At 42.5% G+C, this 25168-nt stretch overlaps 1 protein-coding gene across 1 annotated transcript in view; it reads left to right on the top strand.

Moving 5' to 3' along the window:
• The window catches only part of ednraa (endothelin receptor type Aa), a 46158-nt gene that overhangs the window by 5489 nt on the left and 15501 nt on the right, over positions 1-25168 (top strand). Inside the window, exons 3-4 of the mRNA XM_080193138.1 lie at positions 11774-11972; positions 23148-23300. Coding sequence (XP_080049264.1) covers positions 11774-11972; positions 23148-23300 — 352 coding nt within the window. The remainder of the gene's footprint in view (positions 1-11773; positions 11973-23147; positions 23301-25168) is intronic.

The following is a 25168-nucleotide window of genomic DNA, read 5'->3' as shown; positions in this document are numbered from 1 at the left end:
TCAATAACCAGACCTGAACCCCCTGATGCCCAGCCCCGATCCCCCGTAACCTGACCAGCCCCAATGACCCCCCTCCCTCCACTGATCCCACTTGCAGAGAGGCAGATGTTCCCCCACCACCATCGATCAGCACCACCCCCCCCAATAGGCCCTGCCCCAGTATACCCTGCTTCCCTGGCCCTGTGCCCTTGGCACTACCCAACTGCACAATGCACAATGCTTTCAGCCTTCCTCCTGGGATGGTCTCAGTGGCCTCTGTCCCCACCAATATGGTAAGGTGCCTAGTCCCCATTAGTGGGGAGCACTTATAAAGCCCCTGGTGAGAACCACTCCCAGCAAGGAGAGGACAGGGAGGTACTAGCAGGCCTGGAGCCTACTGTTCTGGGCCTGCTAACCATATGGAAATGTTTATTCATAAAAAAAGCACCTCGGAGACTCATAATCAGCCAGATGTCGGTTGCAAATCTTGCGAAAGGCTGATGTCTCGCGCAGCACAGTAGGCTGGGAAAATCCTGGCCATCAAGTCCATGATGGAGCTGACTCAATTTTCCTGTAATTTAAATGTGTGTAATGAAAATCAGTGCAATCACTTCTGTTTGATATTCCGCTCTATATTGTACACAGGATATACTTAACAGTGAACTCTACCCACAGTGTTCTGTTCCAGAAAAAAACTTGCAACAAGTTCCATCATTAAAAATATATAAAATTATTTTCAGGAATTAACCTTAAATGCTGATTATAATGTTTATCATATATATCAATTGACTGGTTAAAATTAACTATCACTGCAGTTGCCGAACAGTAACAAGATGTTAATAGCATCGGAATTGGGCTCTATAGCTTACTGCCTCAGGAAGCTGATACCTGTGTGAATTATTGGCTACAGGTCACTCCTGCCTTGGCTACAGGCCACTCCCACTTGGTGTCTCTTGAGTGTGTGATCAAGTTATGGTGTTTCATCATTATCACTCTGTTCTTCCTTTTGTAATTTCTGCTCCTGCACCACTGCCTGACCAGGTGGAAGTTCATGGGTATCCATAAGGGAAAAGGCACGAACATAGGGTTGTGAAGGAAGGGGGAAAGCAAACTATCTGTGCTGACACCTTTTGCAGCTTGGGAATCAGCAGAGATTTTGGGATGAGGGAAAATGAGTTGTGAGAAAGATTAGTTAGGAGCAAACTCTCATTTTTAATCCTTGCCACCGGCCACGGCCTCAGTCATGACCACTCCAGCGAGCAGAGCTGCATTTCCACAATGGGATAATGACATGTTGCCCACCATCAGTTAGGTACTGCTGCCTCTGGTTGTATGAAATCTTTTCCTGCAGGAGAGAGGAAAGTGGCTCAGTCAGTTTGTGAGTGTGTTTAGGTGACATGGCTGTCATTACTGAAGTGCATGCATGCTGTGACATGTTGATTTGAGGCTTGCTAAGTTTGAGAGTGAGATGAAACTATGAGCTATCTTTGTTAGAGACTGTTGATAAATCATTAAACTGAATTGAGCAGTGTGTGAGATTTGGGGTGCAGCTGGTAGGAAATGACACTTGAAGATGCATTTTGCTTATCTTGACCACTTGTGTGTGGTCACTGAACTTCTTGCAATTCAGGTTCTCAGGGTTACTGTTAGGATTGACTTGCATGGCTGTCTGCTCTACTACTTTTAAGAGTCTGTCTGGAGGTTTACCTGATCTCCTGTAGATATGCATCACAGCTTCCAGTGCTGTGTTGGGTAACCTTGGAGCCCTCTCGCTGCCATGTTGAATGGCAGCATCTTTTCAAACTAAAATGCATCTCCCCTTTATGGGGTGAAAGCAAATTACTGTGGATGCTGGAAAATGAAACAAAAACAGAAAGTGCTGGAAAATCTCAGCAGGTTTGACAGCATCTGTGGGGAGAAAATAGAACCAATGTTTCAAGCAATCTATTCTCTCTCCACAGATGCTGTCAGATCTGCAGACATTTTCCAGCATTTTCTGTTTTTTGTCCCATTTGAGGTGCAGGCTTGCTTAGATAAACATGCTTGAATTTACGCTAACCTCTCATGAGTTTGCACTCCCTGCTCTGTTGTGCAGCCACTCAACACCGTGCTCGGCATGTTCGATGTTGAAACATGCAAATGTGCAGGTAACACATATGTGTTTGAATGTTGCCCGCTTCACAACAAACGCATTCAAAACCTCAACCATTTTCAGTCCTTATTCGTTTCTTTCCACCATGACTTTACTCAGCGTCAGGTTTGAGTGATAACTGACACCACGTAGCTAGTAACTGAACCTTTCCATGCATCTCACCTACATTCTACACCTGCTAAATACTCAAGTGTAGGAACTTTACCTTTGAAATAAGAAAGTTCTTTGAAACTTGAAGGCTTAAAGAAATTTGAAATAAAATCTCGACCTGACAGGGTCACATTAATGATTTAATTTATTTTTTACTTTCATTGTTGCAATTTTAAAAGCTTCATTTTTAAAACAAAGTTTTTTTTGTTGTTATAGTTGTTGTATTGCTGTGTGTAAAGCATTAATCCTTGCCCCCAACAAGACCATCAGACTATTCCTAGTCCTTACCCTGAGTTAGCACCGTCCAATGCTTGGTAGTACAGAACAGGAGGACAGAGGCTAAGTTCGTAAGCCAAGCCTTAGAGGGAAGATGTCACTCAAATGCTGCAGTGTCTGCCTTGCAAGGAAGTTAAGCATAAACACACATTTCCAGTAGTTAATCAATGGTTGCTATTGGCAGGCATCTGATAGCAACGCACACACCATAATTTCAGGGCCTGAATATTTTTGGGGTGAAATTAGTCTCTGCCTGTTGCACAAAATAGGTTTCTTACAAAGTGATTGCCTATTTAAACCCAAGTGCATTTAACTTCCTCTGCGTCAGATTTAGAGCTAGTGATTTTAATAATAAAAAAGATTTTGAAATATCACTACAACAGTTTTCATGGAATCATACGCTCCCCTACAGCGCAGAAAGAGGTCGTTCGGCCCATCGAGCTTGCACTGACAACAATCCCAGCCAAGCCCTATCCCTATAACCCCAGATATTTACCCTGCTAATCACCCTGACACTAAGGGGCAATTTAGCATGACCAATCAACCTAACCTGCACCTCTTTAGAATGTGAAAGGAATCTGGAGCACCCAGAGGAAGCCCACATATTCAAAGCAAATGCCCTTGTTCTGTACTTGATTTTTTAAAAAATAAATATTTTCCTCACCTTATCCCATTCCTTAGCTAAACCCAATTTACAGTCAATGGGATATTTATTTCTGGATTTCATTGGAAGAAATGTTTGCCAGTTGGTCACTTTATGCAAGACTGCATCTAAAATATATTCTTAGCAATGTTTTCTGTTCAAAATAATCTGAAAACAAAAATTTCTGTAATTAGAAAAGGACGTATGTCCGGGTTAGGTGATTTATGAGCTTATGCTGACTCAATGGAGACTTAAACCATTCGGCTGAATAATGAACCACTGGTATGCACCAAATGCTTGCTGAATAGCCAACATTAATATGACAAAGTCAGAAAGAAAGAAAGCTGCAGTATATTAACCTTTGTTACTGGATTTTTAAGGCAGTATTAAATAAAACCTCCACTGTTGAGTCTGCAGATCATTTCCAGTGAAGCACTTCAGTTTCTTTTTAAAAGTGCTGCAGGGCAGTTTCAGTAAAATACAAGGAAGTGCTTCAAAGTGGACAAAAGGAGCTCTTGGCCCTGTCGAAAATACTAGTTACAGATTCAAAAAAAAAATTTCATGCCTTTGAGAATCCTCAGGAGAACCGCTTGTCAAAACAAAACATATGGATAATTTCATCAGTGTGCTTTCTTTCGAGGTTGTCTACAGTAAACCTCTGGTTTGACTCAAAAAACACAAAATTGTAATACGGCTTATTATACCTCAGTTCACATCAAAACAAGATAAAACGCTGTATCTTTGCAAAGAACAAGCTTTGATGAAATAAAAACAGAAAATGCTGGAAAAACTCAGCTTTGATAAAATCTGATGACTTAACCAGCAACTGATGATCAGTAATTAGCTGGACATGTTTGGTTTGAATTCTAGTTTCAGATAAAAAGAAAATTGATGATGTGGCTGATGTTAAAAAAATTGGTACGGGGGGGAAAAAATCACTTGCTGCTTTGATCGTTCCATAACCAAACTCCTTGGTCGTGGGTGGAATTATATAAATAATAGGGACTGGTAATGCTCCATTAGGGGCACAACAGGAGTGATGCAGAAGGAGTATCATGATCTTTGAGCTTCGAGAGTGGAAGCCAGAAACCAGATGAGCCTGAAAATAAAGATGAGCCTATTTCTTTTCTGAATTCTGCCATGCCATAGTTGAGGGCTGTGGCTAAAATAGGTCCAGGCAGTGCCATCTACTGTTAGAGCATAAATGGTGCTGAAGTTACAGCCACAGTGTGGGGAAAGCCCCAAGGAAACTCACTCTCTATCACCTAATCCTCCACTCTTGCATAGGTTCTACTGGGCCTATCAGGGGAGTGTCTGGTAGCAGTGCAAGGGGAATCCAGGATGCACTTAGACATGGCCACAAACTGCTGCTTCAGTATTAGTGGGGTGGGGCATAAACTCCAGACTCTCCTGTGTTGCAATGTTCTGTGATATTAATAAGATGAAAATCCAGCTCCTCTGGATTTAGGCTCAAATTGTAGTTCCAGCAATGTTCCTGTCTCATAAATCCATCCATAAATGGGTGAAATTTCAATCCCATAGTCTTTATTTAAACTTGCTTTCAAAAAACTCTGATTGTCCAAGGAAACTGCAGAATGTGTTCTGCCTCTATTCAACCACCATAAGCCTCAGTTCATAATATTAGCGTTTTCATTCATTTCTTTGCAACACACGATTCAGTAGTTAGGAAGTCAGTTGTATTTCTTTATGTGCCTACAACACTTGAAGCATACCACATAGGGTGTTGTAATTTATTCTTAGGTAGAAGTAGATTTCAATGAACAACCTTTAACCTATTCAATAAGTGGGGAATTCAAGCTGCACCACATGAAGCTTTCAAATCGTATTCTTGCTTTGAGAGGAATGAGGGCAGAGAAGCTGTCGAACATTAATTGAAGACACATGTGCCATATGTTGGGTAATGGAGCTCCTGACATGACATTAATTGATCATTGTGTACTGGCATTATTGACAGCTACATTGCCCCATCACAGTACAGCTAATCATTAATGATATTATACAAAAAGAATTTCCTTCTGACTGATGCATCAATTTGTCAATTAGATGTTAAGTAGATTTGCACTGTAACATTAGGGTCCAACGGATTTATCTTCTAAAGTTTGCTAATGGATCACTTGGAATATTGTTTGTGAATTGTCTTAATTTCAAATCCATGGTCTTCAAGGACAGGAAGACGCCTTAGATAACGGTCAGTTGGTATTTGATCACAGGTACTAATTGTGCCGATTAGTGATTGCTATCCAGGAAAGAGCAACAATGCCGATAGTGTGTGGCAATATATGAGAGCTGTGTTAGTTGAAGGAGGAGAAACTCTCAGTGAATGAACCTCGGTTAACATTGCTGTAAACATGGCTGCTGTGCCATGGGAACAACACTCAGAACGAAAGAGTACCTCAGCCAGGAAGCTTCACCATTCTCCTGCTGCTCCACACTATCACATCTGTCGTCACAAAGGTGAAACATCTACTTTAGGAACAATGAAAGAATGAGTGAAAACCTTTATCTATTAGTGTCACAAGTAGGTTTACGTTAACATTGCAATGAAGTTACTGTGAATATCCCCGAGTCAACACACACCGGCACCTGTTTGGGTACATCTGAGGAAGAATTTTAGCATGGCCAATGCACTTAACTAGCACGTCTTTCAAATCATGGGAGAAAACCATGATTACAACACTTGAAGCATACTGTGTATACCACATAAGGTGTTGTAATTTATTCTTAGATAGAAATAGATTTCAGAGGAAACCCATGCACGTGGGGAGAACATGCAAACTCCACACATACAGTGAAACAAGCCAGGAATCGAACCTGGGTCCCTGATGCCGTGAGGCAGCAATGATAACCACTGTGCCACCATGCTGTCCATAGCAGTAGTTGTGCACAATGCATAAAATGATATCTACCAGAAGGTGGAGAAGTTGTAATGGGCCCATAATAAATGGGTGAGAAACATATAGGGGGTGAATTTTCCCATTCCATCCACCATTGGAACTGTAGTGGGTGAGGGGCAGACCAAGGAAAGATCGCCTTTGGACAGAATTTTCCAGTTTGAGAGTGAACACAACCGGAAAGTCTTACCCACTTTGCTCACTCCTGAAAGCAGAAACATTCATTTACAGAAAATACAAGGGAGCAGGATGATTGACATAATCAGTGAACTGTCGCCAGGTAGGTGGAACATGTGCAGTTAACAATGGACCCAATTTGTACCATTCTCCTTTGGGACACATTTCACAACAAAATGCCTACCCATCCACATGGTTGGGCACAGTGTTTCAAGTCACATCTACTGTGCTATTGTGATAAATTAGTTCATTTTTCTGGCATTACCATGGCTTCCCCTTCTATGGTGAGCTCTTCATGGCATTATTCAAAAGAATTATTGCCTTTTCTCTCTCTTGCCTGAAGCTCAGACTGAGGCACATCATTGACCAGTAACTTTCCTTTGTACCTAACCATGATATGCCTGACTTGGGGTTTTCTGAAATGAAGTTCACTTTCCATTTTCCAGCACAAAAATTCAAATGAGTTAAGAGTGTATTATATTTACTGCACTATAGGCACATGGATAATGATGCTGTAATTCTCTGTGGCACAGAATGATGAGGTATGGACTTATATGCGTTTATATCCATGATCCCCCAGAATCCAAGCTCAGACATGCTATTGAAGAACTTACTGACAATAACTGAAATAAAGGAAGGGCCTTGAGTTGCCCTAGATTTTTTTATTCATGGACATGGTCACTGGCAGGACCATCATTTATTGTTCAAATTGACCTTGAGAAGGTGATCATGAGCAGCTTTCTTGAACTATTGCAAACCATATATTGTAGGTACACTTAGTGTTGTTAGGAAGGAGGTTTCAGAATTTTGATTCAGCAACAGCAAAGATGGTGTGTGGCTTGGAAGGGAACTTACTGGTGATGTTCCTATGTGTCTGCCTCCCTTGTCCTTCTAGGTGGGACAGGGCCTGGATTTGAGTGGTGTGGTTAAGGAGCCTTGCTGGTTCGCTCAAACTCCAGCTGTAAGTATGGTAGGAGGCCAACAGACCCTTTGGAGAAATAGCATAAACAGGTTAAACTAACAGTATCCACATTTTTCCTGAGACTCTGCCAGCTTGCCACTAGTTATATGAGGTATCGGAAGAACTGTAACTGAATTTCCAAATCACTGTGTTGAAATGAGAGAAAGCCCATTGCATGTCTACTAGAACAGACAGATGGTTTGGGAGCTATGTAAAGCTTGGCCAGAACCCTGAACAAGGAGAAAAATAACTTTAGGTAATATTATCGTGATGAAAAAACATTTGGCAAACATATATTTTAATCTAATGAGATGAACCAGAAAAGTATGGGTCATGTTCAACTTGATGGCACATACTGAAGCAATTTACATCATCAAATAGTTCATGGAAATTCTAAATGAGTTAGCACTTCCTAATAAGCAGAAAAAAGTATCAAACAAGCATGAGTATGTACGTTCAAGGTAAATAAATAATGGTTTTCTGGAAAGACAATTATTTAAATGAACTTTTTAAGGGTCAATGAGAGAAAATTTAGGGGACAGTGGTTATTGTCTCATAAGGTTTAGGATGACTTTGGAAAAAGACAATGAACAATCCAGAGTAAGAATAATTAACTAGGAAAAGCTAATTTCAGTGGGGTAAGAGCAGAGCTGGGCCAAATAAATTGGAGTCAAAGGTTGTTAGGAAAAACAGTAGTTGTACAATGGTGTCCATTCAAAGAAGAGATGCTAAAAACACAGTTAAGGTATATTCCCTCAAAAGGGAAAGGCAGAGGAAAGAAATCCAGAGCTCTCTGCAAGACAATGGATGTATAAATTAAGATAAAGAAGCAAAAGTATGCTTATGACAGATGTCAGATACAAAATACAATTGAGAACTAAGCTGAATATAAACACTTAAGAAGGGAGGTGAAAAAGCCAATAAAAAAAGAGGGAATATGAAAAGAAACTGGCAGCCAACATAAAAGGGAATCATAAAATCTTCTATAGGCATGTAAATAGTATAAGGGTGGTAAAAGGAGAATTAGGGTTAATTAGGAACAGCAAAAAGGATTTATACACAGAAACACAGGGCATGGCTGTGGGATTAAATGAATACTTTGAATCTGTCTTTACCAAGGAAGAAAATGAATCTGGAGGAAATTAAGTCACTAGAAGAGTTTAAAATTGATAAATAAGATGTATTGGATAGGCCATCTGTACTTAAAGTGGACAAGGTACTAAGATCAGGTGAGATACATCCAAGGATACTGAGGAAGTGAGAGTGGAAATTGCAGAGGCAGTAGCCACAACTTTTCAGCCTTCCTTAGGGCTCCAGGGTGATGCCAGAGGACTGGAGAATTGCAAATGTAACACTGTTGTTCAAAAAAGGATGTAAGGAAAGACCAGCAACAGCAGATGAGTCAGTTTAACTTTGGTGGTGGAGAAATTTCCAGAAACTGTAATGAAATATAGAATTAATGTACACACGGACAAATGCAGGTTAATTAAGAAAAAGTAGCATGACTTTCTTGTGGCAAAAACTCATTTTACTAACATGCTAAAATATTTTGAAGAGGTAACAGAGACGCTGAATGAGGGAATTGCTGTTGATGTGGTCTATATAGGGTGGAATTCACCTAAATCCCGGATAGTGGATTCAAAGGTAGTCATGATGTGGAGATACCGGCTTTGGACTGGGATAAATCCAGCAAGACACCTCACAACACCAGGTTAAAATCCAAAGAAATCTGTTGGATTTTAACCTGATGTTGTGAGATTTCTTATAGTGGATTCAAATGCAGGTGTGGGAGAAGAATATGCAGGTAGGCCCAGAAATCGGTTTCACACTGGCATGAATTCCCTGCCAAATCCTCCATTGGGTGCCAACCGTGGTGGGTCAGAAAATTCACTGGAGCCTGGCATGAAACTAATTTGCATCCTGCTAATGGGGTGCAAATGAAGGCTAGACCAGAATCTTCTATCCATGTCCAGTTCTCCATGACACTGGCAGCAAAACATGCTTAGAAAAATGTGGTGTGCAGATATTTCAGCCCACCTGAACAATGCCTGGGGCAGGGGCTGTGTCTGAAGTTTGGGTTGCCTACAATCTTGGATCTCAGGGCAGCCATGAGTGGGTGGAAAGATCTGCAGGTGGGACTTCCAAATTTGGTGTCGTGTAGGGGGTCCATCTACCAGCCTCAGAATGTTCCTACTCATTCCATTTTCTTTCTGGGAGGGCCCATCTTCCACCCCCCAGACTGTTCCTGGAGGTCTATCTTCATTGTCAGGAAGTCCACCTTCTTTCTTTACTAGTGGACCAGTGACATTGGGCACCTCTTCAATATGGCACCCAGATATGAAGGCAGATGTGGCAAGTGACACATTGACTTTTAAAACCAAGCCAGGAATGTGCAGTGGCCCACCTACTGCAGACACAAGCCGCAGACACAATTCGCTGACATACATTGATTTCACAGTTGGGTGTGGCCGATCAGAAGGTTGCAATTCAGTGTTGCTGAGCTAATGGGAGACAAAGAGGGGCTGATATCAAAAAGTATATGTGTATAAGGCTTCACCTTTTAGTGCTGTCTCTCACCTTTTGGAATGTAGTCATCTTGTGTGAAGCAATAAAACTATTCAAACTTACTATCAGACTTTGTCTCTTATTAGAAATATGAGACCCCACAACAGACATCATTAAGCTTGCTCCCCACGAAATACAACACACACGCTTGGTTGCATAATTAATGCGGTCCAGGCTGGAAAATTTTATGCGTTTTCCCACCAATCTCCACAGCGGAAAATACTCCATGTTCCTGCCCTGCCACAGGATCTAGTCTCAGTATGGGAGAACTCCACCCATGGATTTCAAAAGAAGTTTGATACAGTGCTGCACAATAGACTTGTTGGAAAACTTATAGTTCATGGAATAAAATGGACAGTAGCAACATGGATACAAAATTAGCTGAATGGCAAGAAACAAAGAGGAGTGGTTAATGGATATTTTTAGGATTGGGAGAAAGTTTGTAGTGGAGTTCCCAATGGGTTGATATTGGGACCTCTGATTTTTCAGAAAAATATTAATGATCTAGATGTTTGTGTACAGGGAACAGTTTCAGAATTTCCGGTCAATACAAGGAGAGCAATTTTCCCATTAAAAAAATGAAGTGCCCAGTGGATGGGAAAACAGGAGATATTCCCACCCATCTTTTGGGAATACTTAGTTGAATTAACCTGTACTCTGTGTTTCACAGAGTCCGCTGGTAAGGGTGGCGCGGGGGCCTACTCCCACCCAAGAAGCTGGCATCAGCACACTGAATTGACCACTGCGCATGCACCGATCTCCCAGTGGTTAGCAGTGCTGCCTCACAGCGCCAGGGACCCAGGTTCTATTCCTGGCTTGGGTCACTGTCTGTGTGGAGTCTTCACGTTCTCCCCATGTCTGCATGGGTTTCCTCCAGGTGCTCCGGTTTTTTCCCACAGTCTGAAAGACATGCTGGTTAGGTGCATTTGCCTTGCTAAATTCTCCCTCAGTGTACCCAAACAGGCACCGGAGTGTGGCAACGACAGGGGGAGGGTTTCGTAGTAACTTCGTTGCCATGTTAATGTAAGCCTACTTGTAACATTAATAAATAAACTTCAAACTTTATATTTATATCTGTGCAATCTCACACTTTCAGAAGGAAAGTTGCACCCAAGTCTGCAGTCTGGATTATATTCAACATAACTGCAAGTCAGACAGATACACTGTAAAATCTACACTGATCACCACTTTAAGTCATGCATGAAGAATTTTGCTCTGTAATCCTGATGCATTCACCCAAATTCCCTGGAGGCTCAATTTGCCATTGGCACACGTAGGGTGACAGAGTATAAGACAGTCTCTAATAAATCAAGTGGGGGAGTTCAGGAGAAATTTCTTTGTTCAAGTAGTGGTGAGAATATAGAACGTGCTATCACATAAGAAAGTTGAAACGCATAGGCTGGAATTCTGCAATCCTGCTGCAGCGATGGCTTAGCATCAAATTCTCCATACTCGCTTGCAGCAGTGGCAGGGGGAGGGATGGTGAATGGTTGGAAAATTACGCCATAGCATTAATACATTTAAGTGTGGCTGGAAAAGTATGTAAGAGAGAAAGGAATTGAAGGATACACTGTTAGGGTTAAATTTAGTAAATAGAGCAGGAGGAGTCCCTTGTGTAGCACAAGAGCCTAAAAAGACTGGTTGAATCAAATGACCTGTTTCTGTACTGTAAGTTCTCTATAATGCAACTATTAACAGGCAGGGCCAGACAATATTTTTGGGAAGTAATGGAATTTAAAGTTCATATATTGTTAATGTAATAGTCAAACTTCACTTCTGGTCATAATTGGAATACATTTATGTATTGTAGCACATTCATGTGTGTGTGCATGTACATAATATGCATACGTAATGTATGTGTTGCATATCTTCCACTTAAACACTTTGTATAGATCATGGAAGGAAAAAGTAATTCTGCTGAAATAAATCTAACTAAGTCTTCTGTTGTTCTGAAACAGGTATCGGGCTGTCGTTTCCTGGAGTCGGGTTCAGGGAATCGGAGTCCCTCTACTGACAGCCTTAGAGATCATTAGTATCTGGATTCTGTCTATCATCTTGGCTATTCCTGAAGCCATCGCCTTTGATATAGAAAATATACAGTATGGTGAACAGAACTTAAGTGTGTGTCTCCTTCTTCCAAGAACAGAATTTAATAAGGTAAGGCTTATTCTGAAGATTAGTAAATGTATCTGCTTTATCTCAATATGTAAGAAACACATTGTTCGGTTGGCGTTGCAGGTGGATGCACTGCAGAGCATATAGGAGGCAGGGTGTGATAGACAGTGGTTACAGGGAGGTTGTCACACCACAGGTGACCGCCAGGAGAGGCAGGCATGTAGTGCAGGAGTCTCCGTAGCTATTCCCCTTTCAAACAGGTATACCATTTTGGATGCTGTTGTGGGAGAAAGTCTGTCAGGGGGTGATAGCAGCAGCAGCCAGGCTGGTGGCATCACAGCTGATTCTGCTGTGGAGCAGGATCGGGCAAAGAGCAAGCGAGCTGTAGTAGTAGAGGATTTGTTAGTTAGAGGCACAGACAGGCATTCCTGTAGCCACAATTGAGACTCCAGGATGGTGTGTTGCCTCCCTAGTGCCAGGATCAAGAACATCTCTGAGCAGTTGCAAGGCATTCTTATGGGGGAGGGAGAGAGGTTATTGTACATGTTGGTACCAAAGACATAGGTAAGAAAAGGAATGAGAACCTGAAATGTGAATATGGAGAGTTAGACAGAAGGCTAAAGTGCAGGACCTCAAAGGTAGTAATTTCTGGAGTTTTCCCGGTGCCATGTGTGAGTGAGAATAGAAATAGGAAGATTAGACAAATTAACGTATTGCTTGAGAGCTGGTGTAAGGGACAGGGATTTGGATTTTTGGATCATTGGGATCTTTTCTGGGGAAAGGCTGACCTGTTCAAGAGGGAAGTCTCACAACACCAGGTTGAAGTCCAACAGGTTTATTTGACAGTATTGAACTTTAACCTGGTGTTGTGAGACTTCTTACTGTGTTTATCCCAGTCCAACACCGGCATCTTCACGTCATGTCTGTTCAAGAGGGGCAGGTTACACCTGAACTGGAGGGGGACTAATATCCTGGTGAGGAGATTTACTAAAACCCACTGAGGAGGGTTTAAACTAGTCTGGGATAGGGGGGGAGGGGGAGGGGCAGGTGGAGGAGAACCCAAAGCAATAGGGAGATAGAAGAGAAGGTTGAGGGCAGCACAGAAATTAAAGAGAGCACATCTTCTCTCTTGAACAATCTTAGTACCAGACAGATCAGGCAAAAGCAAGACAGAGAGCAAGGGAAGTCCTGATTAAACTGCATTTATTTCAATGCTAGAGCCCTGATGGACAAAGCAGATGAACTCAGGGCACTGATGGATATGTGGGACTGGGATATTATAGCAATTACTAAAACAATGGATAAAGAAGGGACAGGACTGGCAGCTCAAAGTTCCAGGGTACAGATGCTATAGGAAAGATAGAACAGGAGGTAGGAGAGGAGGGGGAGTTGCACTTTTGATTAGGGAAAACATCACAGCAGTACAGCGAGGAGGTATATCTGAGGGTTCGGCCACTGAGTCTATATGGGTAGAACTGAGAAATAAGAAGGGGGAACTCACTTTGATAGGATTGTACTATAGGCCCTCAAATAGTCAGTGGGAAATTGAGGAGCAAATATATAAGGTGATTACAGATAGCTCCAAGAAAAGTAGGGGGTAATAGTAGGGGATTTTAACTTTCCCAACATTGACTGGAACAGCCATAGTATTAGAGGGTTGGATGGAGAGAAATTTGTTGAGTGTATTCAGGAGGCATTTCTCATTCAGTATGTGGATGGCCTAACTAGAGAGGGGGCAAAACTTGACCTCCTCTTGGGAAATAAGGAAGGGCAAGCGACAGAAGTATTAGTGAAGAATCACTTTGGGACCAGTGACCATAATTCTATTAGTTTTAAGATAGCTATGGAGAATGATAGGTCTGGACCAAAAGTTACCATCAAAATTGGCCTTGCCCCAATTTAGAATTTTATCAGGCAAGAACTTTCAAAAGTTAATTGGGGGAGTCTGTGGAAAGGCAAAGGGACATCTGGTAAGTGAGAGGCTTTCAAAAGTGTGTAAACCAGGATTCAGGGTAAATATATTCCTCTTAGAGTGAAGGAAAAGGCTGGTAGATGTAGGGAACCCTGGATGACTTGGGATACGGAGGCCCTAGTCAAGACGAAGGAAGAGGCACATGACCTGCGTAGGCAGCTGGGATCAAGTGAATCCCTTGAAGAGTATGGGGGTGTAGAAATAGAGTTAAGAGAGAAATCAGGAGGGCAAAAAGGGGACATGAGCTGGCAGATAAGGCAAAGGAGAATCCAAAGAGCTTCTACAAATACATAAAAGCCAAAAGAGTAGAGCCTCTTAAGGATCAACAAAGTCATTTATGTACGGATCTGGAGGAAATAAATAGCAATGTTTTGAGGAGTGTACATGTTACAGAGAAGGAGGTGCTAGAAGTCTTAAAGCGCATCAAGGTAGATAAATCCCCAGGACCTGATGAAGTGTATCCCTGGACATTGTAGGAGACTAGGGAGGAATAGCAGAGACATTTGAATCATCGATAGTCATAAGTGAGGTGCTTGAAGACTGGAGGGTGGCAAATGTTGTGCCTTTGTTTAAAAAAGGCTGCAGGAAAAGGCCTGGGAACTACAGGCCAGTGAACCTTACATCTGTGGTGGGTAAGTTGTTGGAAGGTATTTTGAAAGATAGGATCTACGAGCATTTAGAGACACAAAGATTGATAAGGGAGTCAGCATGGCTTTGTGAGTGGAAAATCATGTCTCACAAATTTTATTGAATTTTTTGAAGAGGTAACCAAGAAGGTAGATGAAGGCCGTGCAGTTGCTGTTGTCTACATGGACTTTAGCAAGACCTTTGACAAGGTACCACATGGTAGGTTTGCATAAGGTTAAATCTCATGGAATCCAGGGTGAGGTAGCTAAATGATGCATTTTGGTAGATTGAACCAGGGCAGGACTTACTCAGTTAATGGTAAGGCACTGGGGAGAGTTACAGAATAAAGAGATCTAGGGGTACAGGTTCACAGCTCCTTGAAAGTGGAGTCACAGGTGGACAGAGTGGTGAAGAAGGCATTCAGCATGCTTGGTTTTATTGGTCAGAACATTGAATACACGAGTTGGGACATCTCGTTGAAGTTGTACAAGACATTGGTAAGGACACACTTGGAATACTGTGTACAATTCTGATCACTCTATAATAGAAAGGATATTATTAAACTAGAAAGAGTACAGAAAAGATTTACTAGGATGCTACCAGGATTTAATGGTTTGCGTTATAAGGAGAGGCTGGATAGATTCATGCTTTTTTTCTCTGGAGTGTAGAAGACTGAGGAGTGATGTTATAGAGGTCTATAAAATAATGAGGGGTATATATCAGCTAGTCAATATCTTTTCCCAAAGGTAGGGGAATCTAAAACTAGAGGGCATAGAGTTAAGGTGAGAGGGAAGAGATACAAAAGGGCCCAGAGGGGGAATTTTTTCACATAGAGAATGTTGAGTGTCTGGAACAAGCTGCCAGAGGTAGTAGTAGAGGTGGGTACAATTTTGTCTTTTAAAAAGCATTTAGACAGTTACATCGGTAAGATGGGTTTAGAGGGATATAGGCCAAATGCGGGCAATTGGGACTAGTTTAGGGGCTTAAAAAAAAAAGGGTGGCATGGACAAATTGGGCTGAAGGGCCTGTTTCCATGCTGTAAACGTCTATGACTGTATGAGTTACAGATATCAAAAATCACTGATTTAATTTTCTATTTTAGACCCTTTCAATTTCACATAAGAACTCGCTTTTGCATTCAAGGGACCGGATTTTCCAGTCTCCTCATCCATCCCACCACTCTGGAGCATGTCTACTGGCAACAGAGTGGCTCACCATTGGCCACTGGCAGGATTGTCCAATCTTGCCAATCCCGTGGCTGGGATTCTCCCAAAAAAATTGTAAGTGTCGGATTTGCTTCAAAACTGGAGTAACTCTTGCTGGTCCTGTTCACGGGATGCTGTTACTTCGTCAGGTGAGTGGAGAGTTCAGAACTCTCAGGTGAGTGGAGAATTCAGAACTCTCCACTCACCTGCTGAAGGAACAGCGTTCTGAAAGCTTGTGGGTTTACTATCAAATAAACCTGTTGGACTTTAACCTGGTGTTGTGAGACTTCTTACTGCCTGAATTAACACATAGTCAAAAAAAGAGAAAATTCCAGCTGCTTATGACTTGCCTGCTCCTCCAGGAATATTTTCTATTACAGTGGGCTTTTTTGCTGATTTTATTGCTATTGTTTCAAAAAGCCAAAAAAAAGGAGAAAACAATATCTGGCACAGAAAGATCACATCAAACCCCATCATGAAATATTAACATTAAACAGCCATTTGAAAATAAAGACAATTGAAGAGACTTGCTAAGAGACTGAATATTGAAACAGAAATGTGTGAAAGTGCTTTAATATGTGATAGATACCCACTAAACATGCCAAAAGGCTTGCCTATTCCAACATAAGCTATTTTTTAATGGGGTGACATGTTGTAGTTACTGCTAGACAATTCTAGCACTACAAATAAATCATTAGAAGTGTGGCTTTCATAACCTCAGCTTTGAGCTATTATTAGAGATCTGAAGAAAAATTTGTCCCATTAATTTCTTCCTCTTAATCCTATTTTTCTTCCTACTCATTTCCCTTTCTATACATGATTTGCATTGGATAAGGACACACACAGTGCTTGCCCCCCTGTTCACATAGGTCCCTTAACTCCTGTAGAAATGGTTTTCTAATCATAGCAAGTTCCAGTGCAAAAGAGAATAGAAAGTGTGTGAGCAAGTATAAATCTAATGGATGATAGGCAACGGATACTCACCATTAAGCTCTATCTCACCTGGTTCCATGACAAGGGAAGTCCTTATTGTGCACATTGGTGACTGTAATCTTACACATGTAAATACCATGTCCATTTCCTGTAACTCCCCACAAGGCCAACTGTAAGCTACAATCTGGGTTATTTTAACTGCGATATAAGAATGGACAGAATGCGGATCTTGTTGTATTCCAATCTATTCTATAAAATACTTTTTCATATGAAAATAATAATGTCACTTGAGTGTTCCTTGTTGGAAAAACATTCAGCACCTGATCCAGGAACCTGGCATCAGGAAAGAGTCTCACAACACCAGGTTAAAGTCCAACAAGTTTATTTGGTAGCACAAGCCACTAGCTTTCGGAGCGCTGCCCCTTCATCAGGTAAGTGGGATTTCAGTTGAAATCAAACTGAAAATTTGAAACTGAAATCCCACTCACCTGTTAGGAGCACTGCTTCGAAAGCTAGTGGCTTGTGCTACCAAATAAACCTTGAATCTGATGTTGTGAGACTTCTTATTGTGTTTACCCCTGTCCAATGCCGGCATCTCCACATCAGGAAGGGGGCCATTGAAAGCCACCCACTCCTTCACTTGCTGGCAACCAGCCAACATCCTCCCCTGTGACCTCCTTCCCACCATCATTCACCTGTTTCTGGATCCATCCTCACTTTGGCCCAGTTGGGTGTGGTATTGGCAGCCACCACCCCAGCGCTGCTGCTGAATATAAAAAAAATGTTGATGTCTAATTGGCTGACATCTCTCAACAGATGGGACTAACACTCCTTGGGGAAGGCCTGCCACTGACCTATCAAATGCCTGAGTGCTGCTGACCATCTCAATAAGAGGTGACGTGGGGCTCACGCTTGCTGTCTAGCCAATGGCCAAATTTCCCCATCTTATCCACAAGATTCCACACCGTGGGAATTTACAAGCTTGCTCAGGCAAGGCTCATAAAATCCCACCCGAGGCCAACAGAGAATTCCGTTCTATGCGTCATGCCCACCCCAATTCTGAGACGGACAAGGCAGTAAAATTCCAGCCAGGCCTGAGTCCCAACTCGAAAGATGCCTGAGACTGGAACATTGATACTCTCCAAGCAGCACATTGGTCAGGCGTGCTACCAATCAAACATTGCCAGGCGTAGACTCCTTGTCAGTTATCCCGAACTTCTCCAAATGAACTGTTTCAACATGTTCACTGTGAATGTCGCTAGAATGTCTTAACAAGTGTCATTACCTCAAACCAATATAATTGGGTGATGGTAAGGAGTCAAATTGTATTTCTCACAGTCACTACATAACTGGCTATCTCATGCTTTGTGATCTTAAAGGTTCACCCATTTTCTGTCAAAAAGACCAATGGCGACTAACTTAATGATTCATCTTGTCACACTTAAAATACCTGATTTTATTGTCTTTCGTCTTTGGTTCTGCTGCTCTGACGTAAAGTCTGGGTAGATCAATAGGTTATTGATCATTCTGCCTGTGGGTTAGGTGGCATCTGATCTCCCATTCATGCAATAGTTCAACTTCACTTTTTAAACTATAAAATCATTAGCAGGTTCCGAGCTGGTTGGAACTTTTGTTTTCTAATTAAGTAGCTTTAAAATAAATGACCTAGTTCCAATTATCTTTTAAATGACAAATAAATTTTTAGTCCATTACATTTTAATTTTAGAATCCAAGATTCTATAATCTAAAACAAAGGGCCAGATTTTACCAATCGGAAGCTAAGTGCTGGATCCGGACGTAAAACGGATCCGAGCACAGAATCCTCGTTCCAGCGCGCCCATATGCTTTTTGCCGGCTCTGGTCCGGTCCGTGCTGTGGGTGAGGCTTAGCGCTGCTGGAATAATTGGAGCTCTGAACTGCGCGTGCGCAGCTCAAAAAAGAACTGAAACAGTGCGCCTGGGCATGAAACACAAAACAGAGAGAGCCGGGGGGAGGGGGGGAGGAGGAGCCACGATCGGACCCCCCTGGGAGGCAGGCCCCCCGGCAGACGCCCCCCGATCAGACCTCACCACCCACCCACCACCACCCCCCGCCCCCCCCCCCCCCCCAGCAAAGAACACCCCCAACCTACCTGGATTGCTGCTCTCCCTCCACCATCCTTCTGACCTGCATTCATTGATGTGGAGATGCCGGCATTGGACTGGGGTGAACCCAGTAAGAAGTGTCACAACATCAGGTTAAAGTCCTGTTGGAGTTTAACCTGATGTTGTGAGACTTCTTACTGCACTCGTTGGACATCCTGCAGCACCTTCCTGGCCTTCCGCTGGACCAAACCCAGGGATAACTGCATTACTTGTAAACTTATCAAACTAGTTCAATGGGTTTGGAAACATCCTCTCCATGTCCATTCTGTCCAGGCCTTGCAGTACCCTGTTAGTTTCAATAAGATCGCCTGTCAACCTTCTAAACTAGACCTAGAGTCCTGAACCGTTCCTTAATACAAGCTCTTAGTTGTAGGGATCATTCTTGTGAACCTCTTCTGGACCCTTATCAAGGCCAGCACATCCTTCCTTAGATACGAGGCCCAAAACTGCTCACAATACTCCAAATGAGGTCTGACCAAGCCTTATACAGCCCTGCTCTTGTATTCTAACCCCCTCGACATCAATGTCAACATTGCATTTACCTTCCTAACTATCGACTGAACCTTTCATTAACCTTAAGAGAATTTTGAACAAGGACTCCCAAAACCCTTTGTGCTCCTGATTTCCTAAGCATTTCCTGATTTAGGAAATAGTCTATGGTTCCATTCCTCCTTCCAAAGTGCATAACCTCTTTTCCACATTGTATTCCATTTGCCACTTCTTCGGCCACTCTCTTAGCCTGTCCAAATCCTTCTGCAGCCCCCCGGCTTCCTCAATATTACCTGTCTCTTTACATATCTTTGTATCACCAGCAAACTTAGCAACAGTGGCTTCAGTTCCTTCTTCCGAATCATTAATGTAAATTGTGAAAAGTTGTGGTCCCAGCACTGACCCCTGAGGCACACCACTAGTCACCAACTGCCATTCTGAAGCAGAGCCTTTTATCCCCACTCTCTGCCTTCTGCCAGCCAGCCAATCCTCTATCCATGTCAGGATCTTACCCTTAACCATGGGCTCTTAACTTAATTAACAGCCTCCTATGCGGCACCTTGTCAAAGGCCTTTTGGAAATCTAAAAATCATGTCCACTGGTTCTCCTTTATCTAACTTCTTTGTTAACTCCTCAAAGAACTCTAACAGATTTATCAGACATGACCTCACCTTGACGAAGCCGTACTGACTCAGTCCTATTTTACCATGCACTCACAAGTACTCTATGATCTCATCTTTAATAATGGACTCTAAAATCTTGCCAATGACTGAAATTAGGCTAACCAGCCTACAACTTCCTATCTGCTGCATAACTCCCTTCTTAAGCATCTCCCTAAGATTTGACTTCCTCCCAATAAAGCCGCAGGGGCCTCCCTTGAAGCAATTAACATTGCTTCCCACATTCAAATGCTGCAGGGTCGTCCCATCTGGATCATGGGTGGGCTCCCTTTCCCAATGTTTTATCTGGCAGATTGGAAATCATGGCACCCCATAAAATCCAGTCCATAATAAATAATCATTCTGTTTACTCTCCCTCCACAAACCTCTGTTTAAAAGACCAGTGCTTTTTCTTGAGTCTGTTAAACATTAAGATATCATCCCAGTTGTCTTCTATTGATCTCGCAAATTGAAATATGATGTTTGTGCCTCACAGCGACAAAATTATTAATGGAATCTATCCAGAAGACATTCGTCATGAAAAATAAATTGCTTTGACATGTGATCTTTGTGCTTACCCTAATTTCTTCCTGGTCCTGCAGGGAGTTACACAACAAACATCATGCAAGAACAGTGCTTCGAACCTCTGTGCTATAGAAAAAATTATAAGTAATAAAAATGAATGTCGACAAATCACTGAGCAACTCTCTCGGTCAGGTTTAATTTTACATTAGATCTGATGGCTGATCTTTAAATCTCTTCAGTATCTATTTGGCTGCTGGAGTTGATCTGTAGTTTCCCATTACCAGACATCTCCTAAATGTTTACTTTTTCCAATGCTCTAATAGTAACAAACAACTCCATTACAACAATCACTACAATTTAAATATTGTTCATTATCTAGAAAGTGCTTTGTTATGGCCAAGGTTATAAAAGCTGTTAAATAACAACATTAGCAACAACTTGCATTTTCTTAACACCTCTAATTTAATATAGCATCCCAAGGTAATTTTATCAAACAAAATTTAATAACAAGGCTGGTAAAAGAATATTAGTAAGAAGTCTCACAACACCAGGTTAGAATCCAACCAGTTTATTTCATAGTAATCCCACAAGCTTTCAGAAATGGTGTCCCTTAGTCAGGTGTGTGGAACCTTCCACACACCCGACGAAGGAACACCATCTCCGAAAGCTTGTGGGATTACAATCAAATAAACTTGTTGGACTTTAACCTGGTGTTGTGAAACTTCTTACTGTGTTTACCCCAGTCCAACGCCGGCATCTCCACATCAAAAGAATATTGGGACAGAGATCAAGAGCTTGAATGACGAGGTACATTTTAAGGAGCATCTTAAGCTATAGAGAGGAGAGGGATTTCGGGAAAGAATCCCAGAATTTAGGCAGGTGAAAGCTTGGTTCCCAATGGTGGAGTGATTAAAATCAGCGAAGCTCAAGAGCCCGTGTTTGGAGAAGCACGGAGATCTCAGAAAACTGTAGAGCTCAAGGAACTTACAGGCAGAGTGAATAAAAAGGAAATATGAAACAAGGTGAGAATTTTAAAATTGTGGTATTGGGAGACTGGGAAGCCATTGAGGTCAGCAAGCACAAGGATAATGAAAAGGACTTGGTGCACACTAGGATACGGGCAGACCAGGAAACCATTCAAATAGTCATGTCTAGAGGTAACAGAGGCACAGATGAGTGTCTTAGCAGGGTGGAGTCAGCCATCTAACAGAAGTGGAAATGGACAGCCGTGGTGATGGAGTGGGTATTTAGATGAATGCTCATCCCAATAACAACACCAAGGTTGAGAATTGTCTGGTTCAACCTGAGTCAGGAAGAGGGATGGAGTCAGTGGCTAGGGAACTGTTTAAAGGGGAAGGGTCAAAAAATGGTGGCTTTTATCTTCCCAATACTTAGAAGGATTTTGTGTCCATCCAGTAATGGATATCAGACAACTGTGTGACAAAGAGGAAGTAAGAACATAAGAACTAAGGGCAGGAGTAGGCCATCAGGTTCCTTGATCCTACTTCACCATTCAATTAGATCATGGCTGCTCTTTTTGTGGACCCAGCTCCACTTACCATAACCGTTAATTCCTTCACTGTTCAAAAATCTATCTTTGCCTTAAAAACATTCAATGAGGTAGCCTCAACTGCTTCACTGGGCAGGGAATTCCACAGATTTCCAACCCTTTGGGTGAAGAAGCTCCTCCTCAATTTAATCCTCAATCTGCTCCCTCTTATTTTGAGGTCATGCCCCTAGTTCTGGTTTCAACCGCCATTGGAAACAACCTCCCTGCTTCTATCTTGTCTATTCCCTTCGTAATTGTACATGTTTCTGTAAAATCCCCCTTCATCCTTCTAAATTCCAATGAGTATAGCCCTAGTCTACTCAGTCTTTCCTTGTAAGCCAACCCTCTCAACTCCAGAATCAACCTAGTGAATCTCCTCTGCACCCCTTCCAGTGCCAGTATATCTTTTCTCAAGTAGAGATCAAAACTGTACACAGTACTCCAGGTGTGGCCTCATCAGCACCTTAGACAGTTGCAACATACCCTCCCTGTTTTTAACTCCATCTCTCTAGCAATGAAGGTCAAAATTCCATTTTCTCTTTAAATAATGGGGCCTCTAGAGCTTGTGAACCATGAATTGTCGGTGTACTGTTTTTTCCTTTCTGTTTATAGTGAAGGTAACAAAGATACGAAACCATTTAGGGATAACTCGTGATTGACTTCACACATACCGTCATTGTAGCTGGGTACAGAACAATAGGGAAAGCTTCTCTACCTTGTCAATCTAAGGACAATATGCACCAGTGAGAAATTCAGAACTGGGAGGAAAATAACTTAAGACTGAAGAAAGATGTTAATGAAACATTAGTATGTCTCTTATAAATTTTCATTTTATTCATTCTTGGGATATGGGCATCACTGGATGGGCCAGCATTTATTGCTGGTCCATGAGAGCAGTTAAAAGTCAACTACATTGCTGCGGGTCTGGAGTTACATGGAAATTAGAAAATTGGTTACTCTTTTCAGCCATTGTGTTGTCCTATAACATGCCTTATCTTTTCCAGTAGATTGTTCAATATTAAAAGAAAATAGCACTGCAGATATTTAAAGATGCTCTGTGAATGTCCTGTCTGATCTTTTTTGGTCTCTCAAAATGTTATTTGTTTTCTTTCAGTTCTACATCGATGTGAAGGATTGGTGGTTGTTTGGGTTTTATTTCTGCATGCCTCTGGTCTGCACTGCTTTCTTCTATACTCGAATGACCTGCGAGATGTTAAATAAGAGGAATAAGAGTTTGAGGATTGCCTTGAGTGAGCACTTGAAACGGGTAAAATCTTTTGATTATCAATTAATATAAGAAACGAGCTGTGCCCAAGTCTAAACATGTCCCAGTTTCTCAGTTCCAAAATGTTCAGACATTCAACTAAATCGATATGTCTCATCAGACATACCAAAGAACAACAAAGAACAACCCAGCATGGGAAACAGGCCCTTCGGCCCAACGAGCCCACGCCGCCGCATCACCCTACACCTATTCTACCCTGCGTGTCTACGAATGGAACCCCGACTTAGCCAGATTCAGGGGAGAATAGTGTCAGTTTGGTAAAACCAATCAGCCTAAGAGCACATCTTTGGGGTGTGGGAGGAAACTGGAGCGCCCGGAGGAAACCCACGCAACCACAGGGAGAATGCACAAACTCCCACACACACAGGCCCAAATCCATGTATCTGCACAGCTAGCAGTGCTAGTCACTGAGCTGTTGCGGCGCCCGTCTACCGGTCCAGAATCAAGCACACACACCGACACGAAGTACTAGGCCACTCCCGGAACCTCCAAGAGCAGCCCACGCACGACCCACCGTGTGCATGCCCCTCGTTTGACAACGAGGTGGACCTCCACCTGCGGAATAAAAAGACAAAAACGTTAATCTTACAAGCCTGCTTTTCCGGTGTCTCCCGAGGTTCTAACCTTATTTAATAGCCCCTACCATAACCCTCCATCCTCGTTTCACTCATGTGTCTATCTAACTGAACCTTAAACGAGTCCAACGTTCCTGCCTCCGCCACCCTACTTGGTAGCGCGTTCCATACCCCCACAACTCTCTGCGTAAAGAACCTTCCTCTCACATCCAAATTATACCTCGCCCCCCTCACCCTTAAATCATGTCCTCTCGTATTTGTACCCAGTCTAGGGAGCAGTCTCTCACTATTGACTCTATCTATTCCCTTCAGTATCTTATATACCTCTATCATGTCCCCCCTCAATCTCCGTCTTTCCAAGGAGAATAGTCCCAGTTTCTCCAACCTTTCCTCATAACCCAGCCCCTCCATGCCAGGCAACATCCTGGTAAACCTCCTCTGCACCCTTTCCAGAGCCTCCACGTCCTTCCGGTAGTAAGGTGACCAGAACTGGACGCAGTACTCCAAATGCGGTCTAACCAACGTTCTATACAACTGAAGCATTAGACTGCAGCTTTTATATTCTATACCCCTGCCTATAAAGGCTAGCATTCCATAAGCCTTCCTAACAACCTTCTCCACTTGTGTCGCAACCTTCATGGATTTGTGAACCTGCACTCCCAGGTCCCTCTGTATTTCTATACTCCTAATCTGTCTACCTTTAATCACATAGCTCCTCTCTGCATTATTCCTTCCAAAATGCATCACCTCGCATTTGTCAGGATTAAATTCCATCTGCCACCTATCTGCCCAATGCACCAACCTATCTATATCCTGTTGTATCACCTGACAATCCACTTCAGTACCCGCCAACCCTGCCATCTTGGTGTCATCAGCAAACTTGCTGATCACACCACCTACGCTCTCTTCCAAGTCATTTATGTAGACTACAAAGAGGAGAGGTCCCAGTACTGAGCCCTGCGGCACACCACTGGTCACTGGCCTCCAGCCCGACAAGGTCCCCTCCACAACTACCCTCTGTCTCCTATTACCTAGCCAGTTCTCAATCCACCTAGCTACCTGACCTCGTATCCCATGCGCCTTAACCTTTCCTACCAGCCTACCATGAGGGACTTTGTCAAACGCCTTACTGAAATCCATATAGATGACATCAACGGCTCTCCCACCGTCAACCGTTTTTGTCACCTCCTCAAAGAATTCCACAAGATTCGTAAGGCAAGACCTCCCTCTAACAAAGCCATGTTGCGTATCCCTAATCAGATCACGACGCTCCAA

The sequence above is a fragment of the Carcharhinus amblyrhynchos genome, chromosome 1 (genome assembly GCF_965287045.1).
Source record: "Carcharhinus amblyrhynchos chromosome 1, sCarAmb.v2.hapA, whole genome shotgun sequence".
NCBI lineage: Eukaryota > Metazoa > Chordata > Chondrichthyes > Carcharhiniformes > Carcharhinidae > Carcharhinus > Carcharhinus amblyrhynchos.
This window is presented reverse-complemented; position numbering and strand designations above follow the sequence as displayed.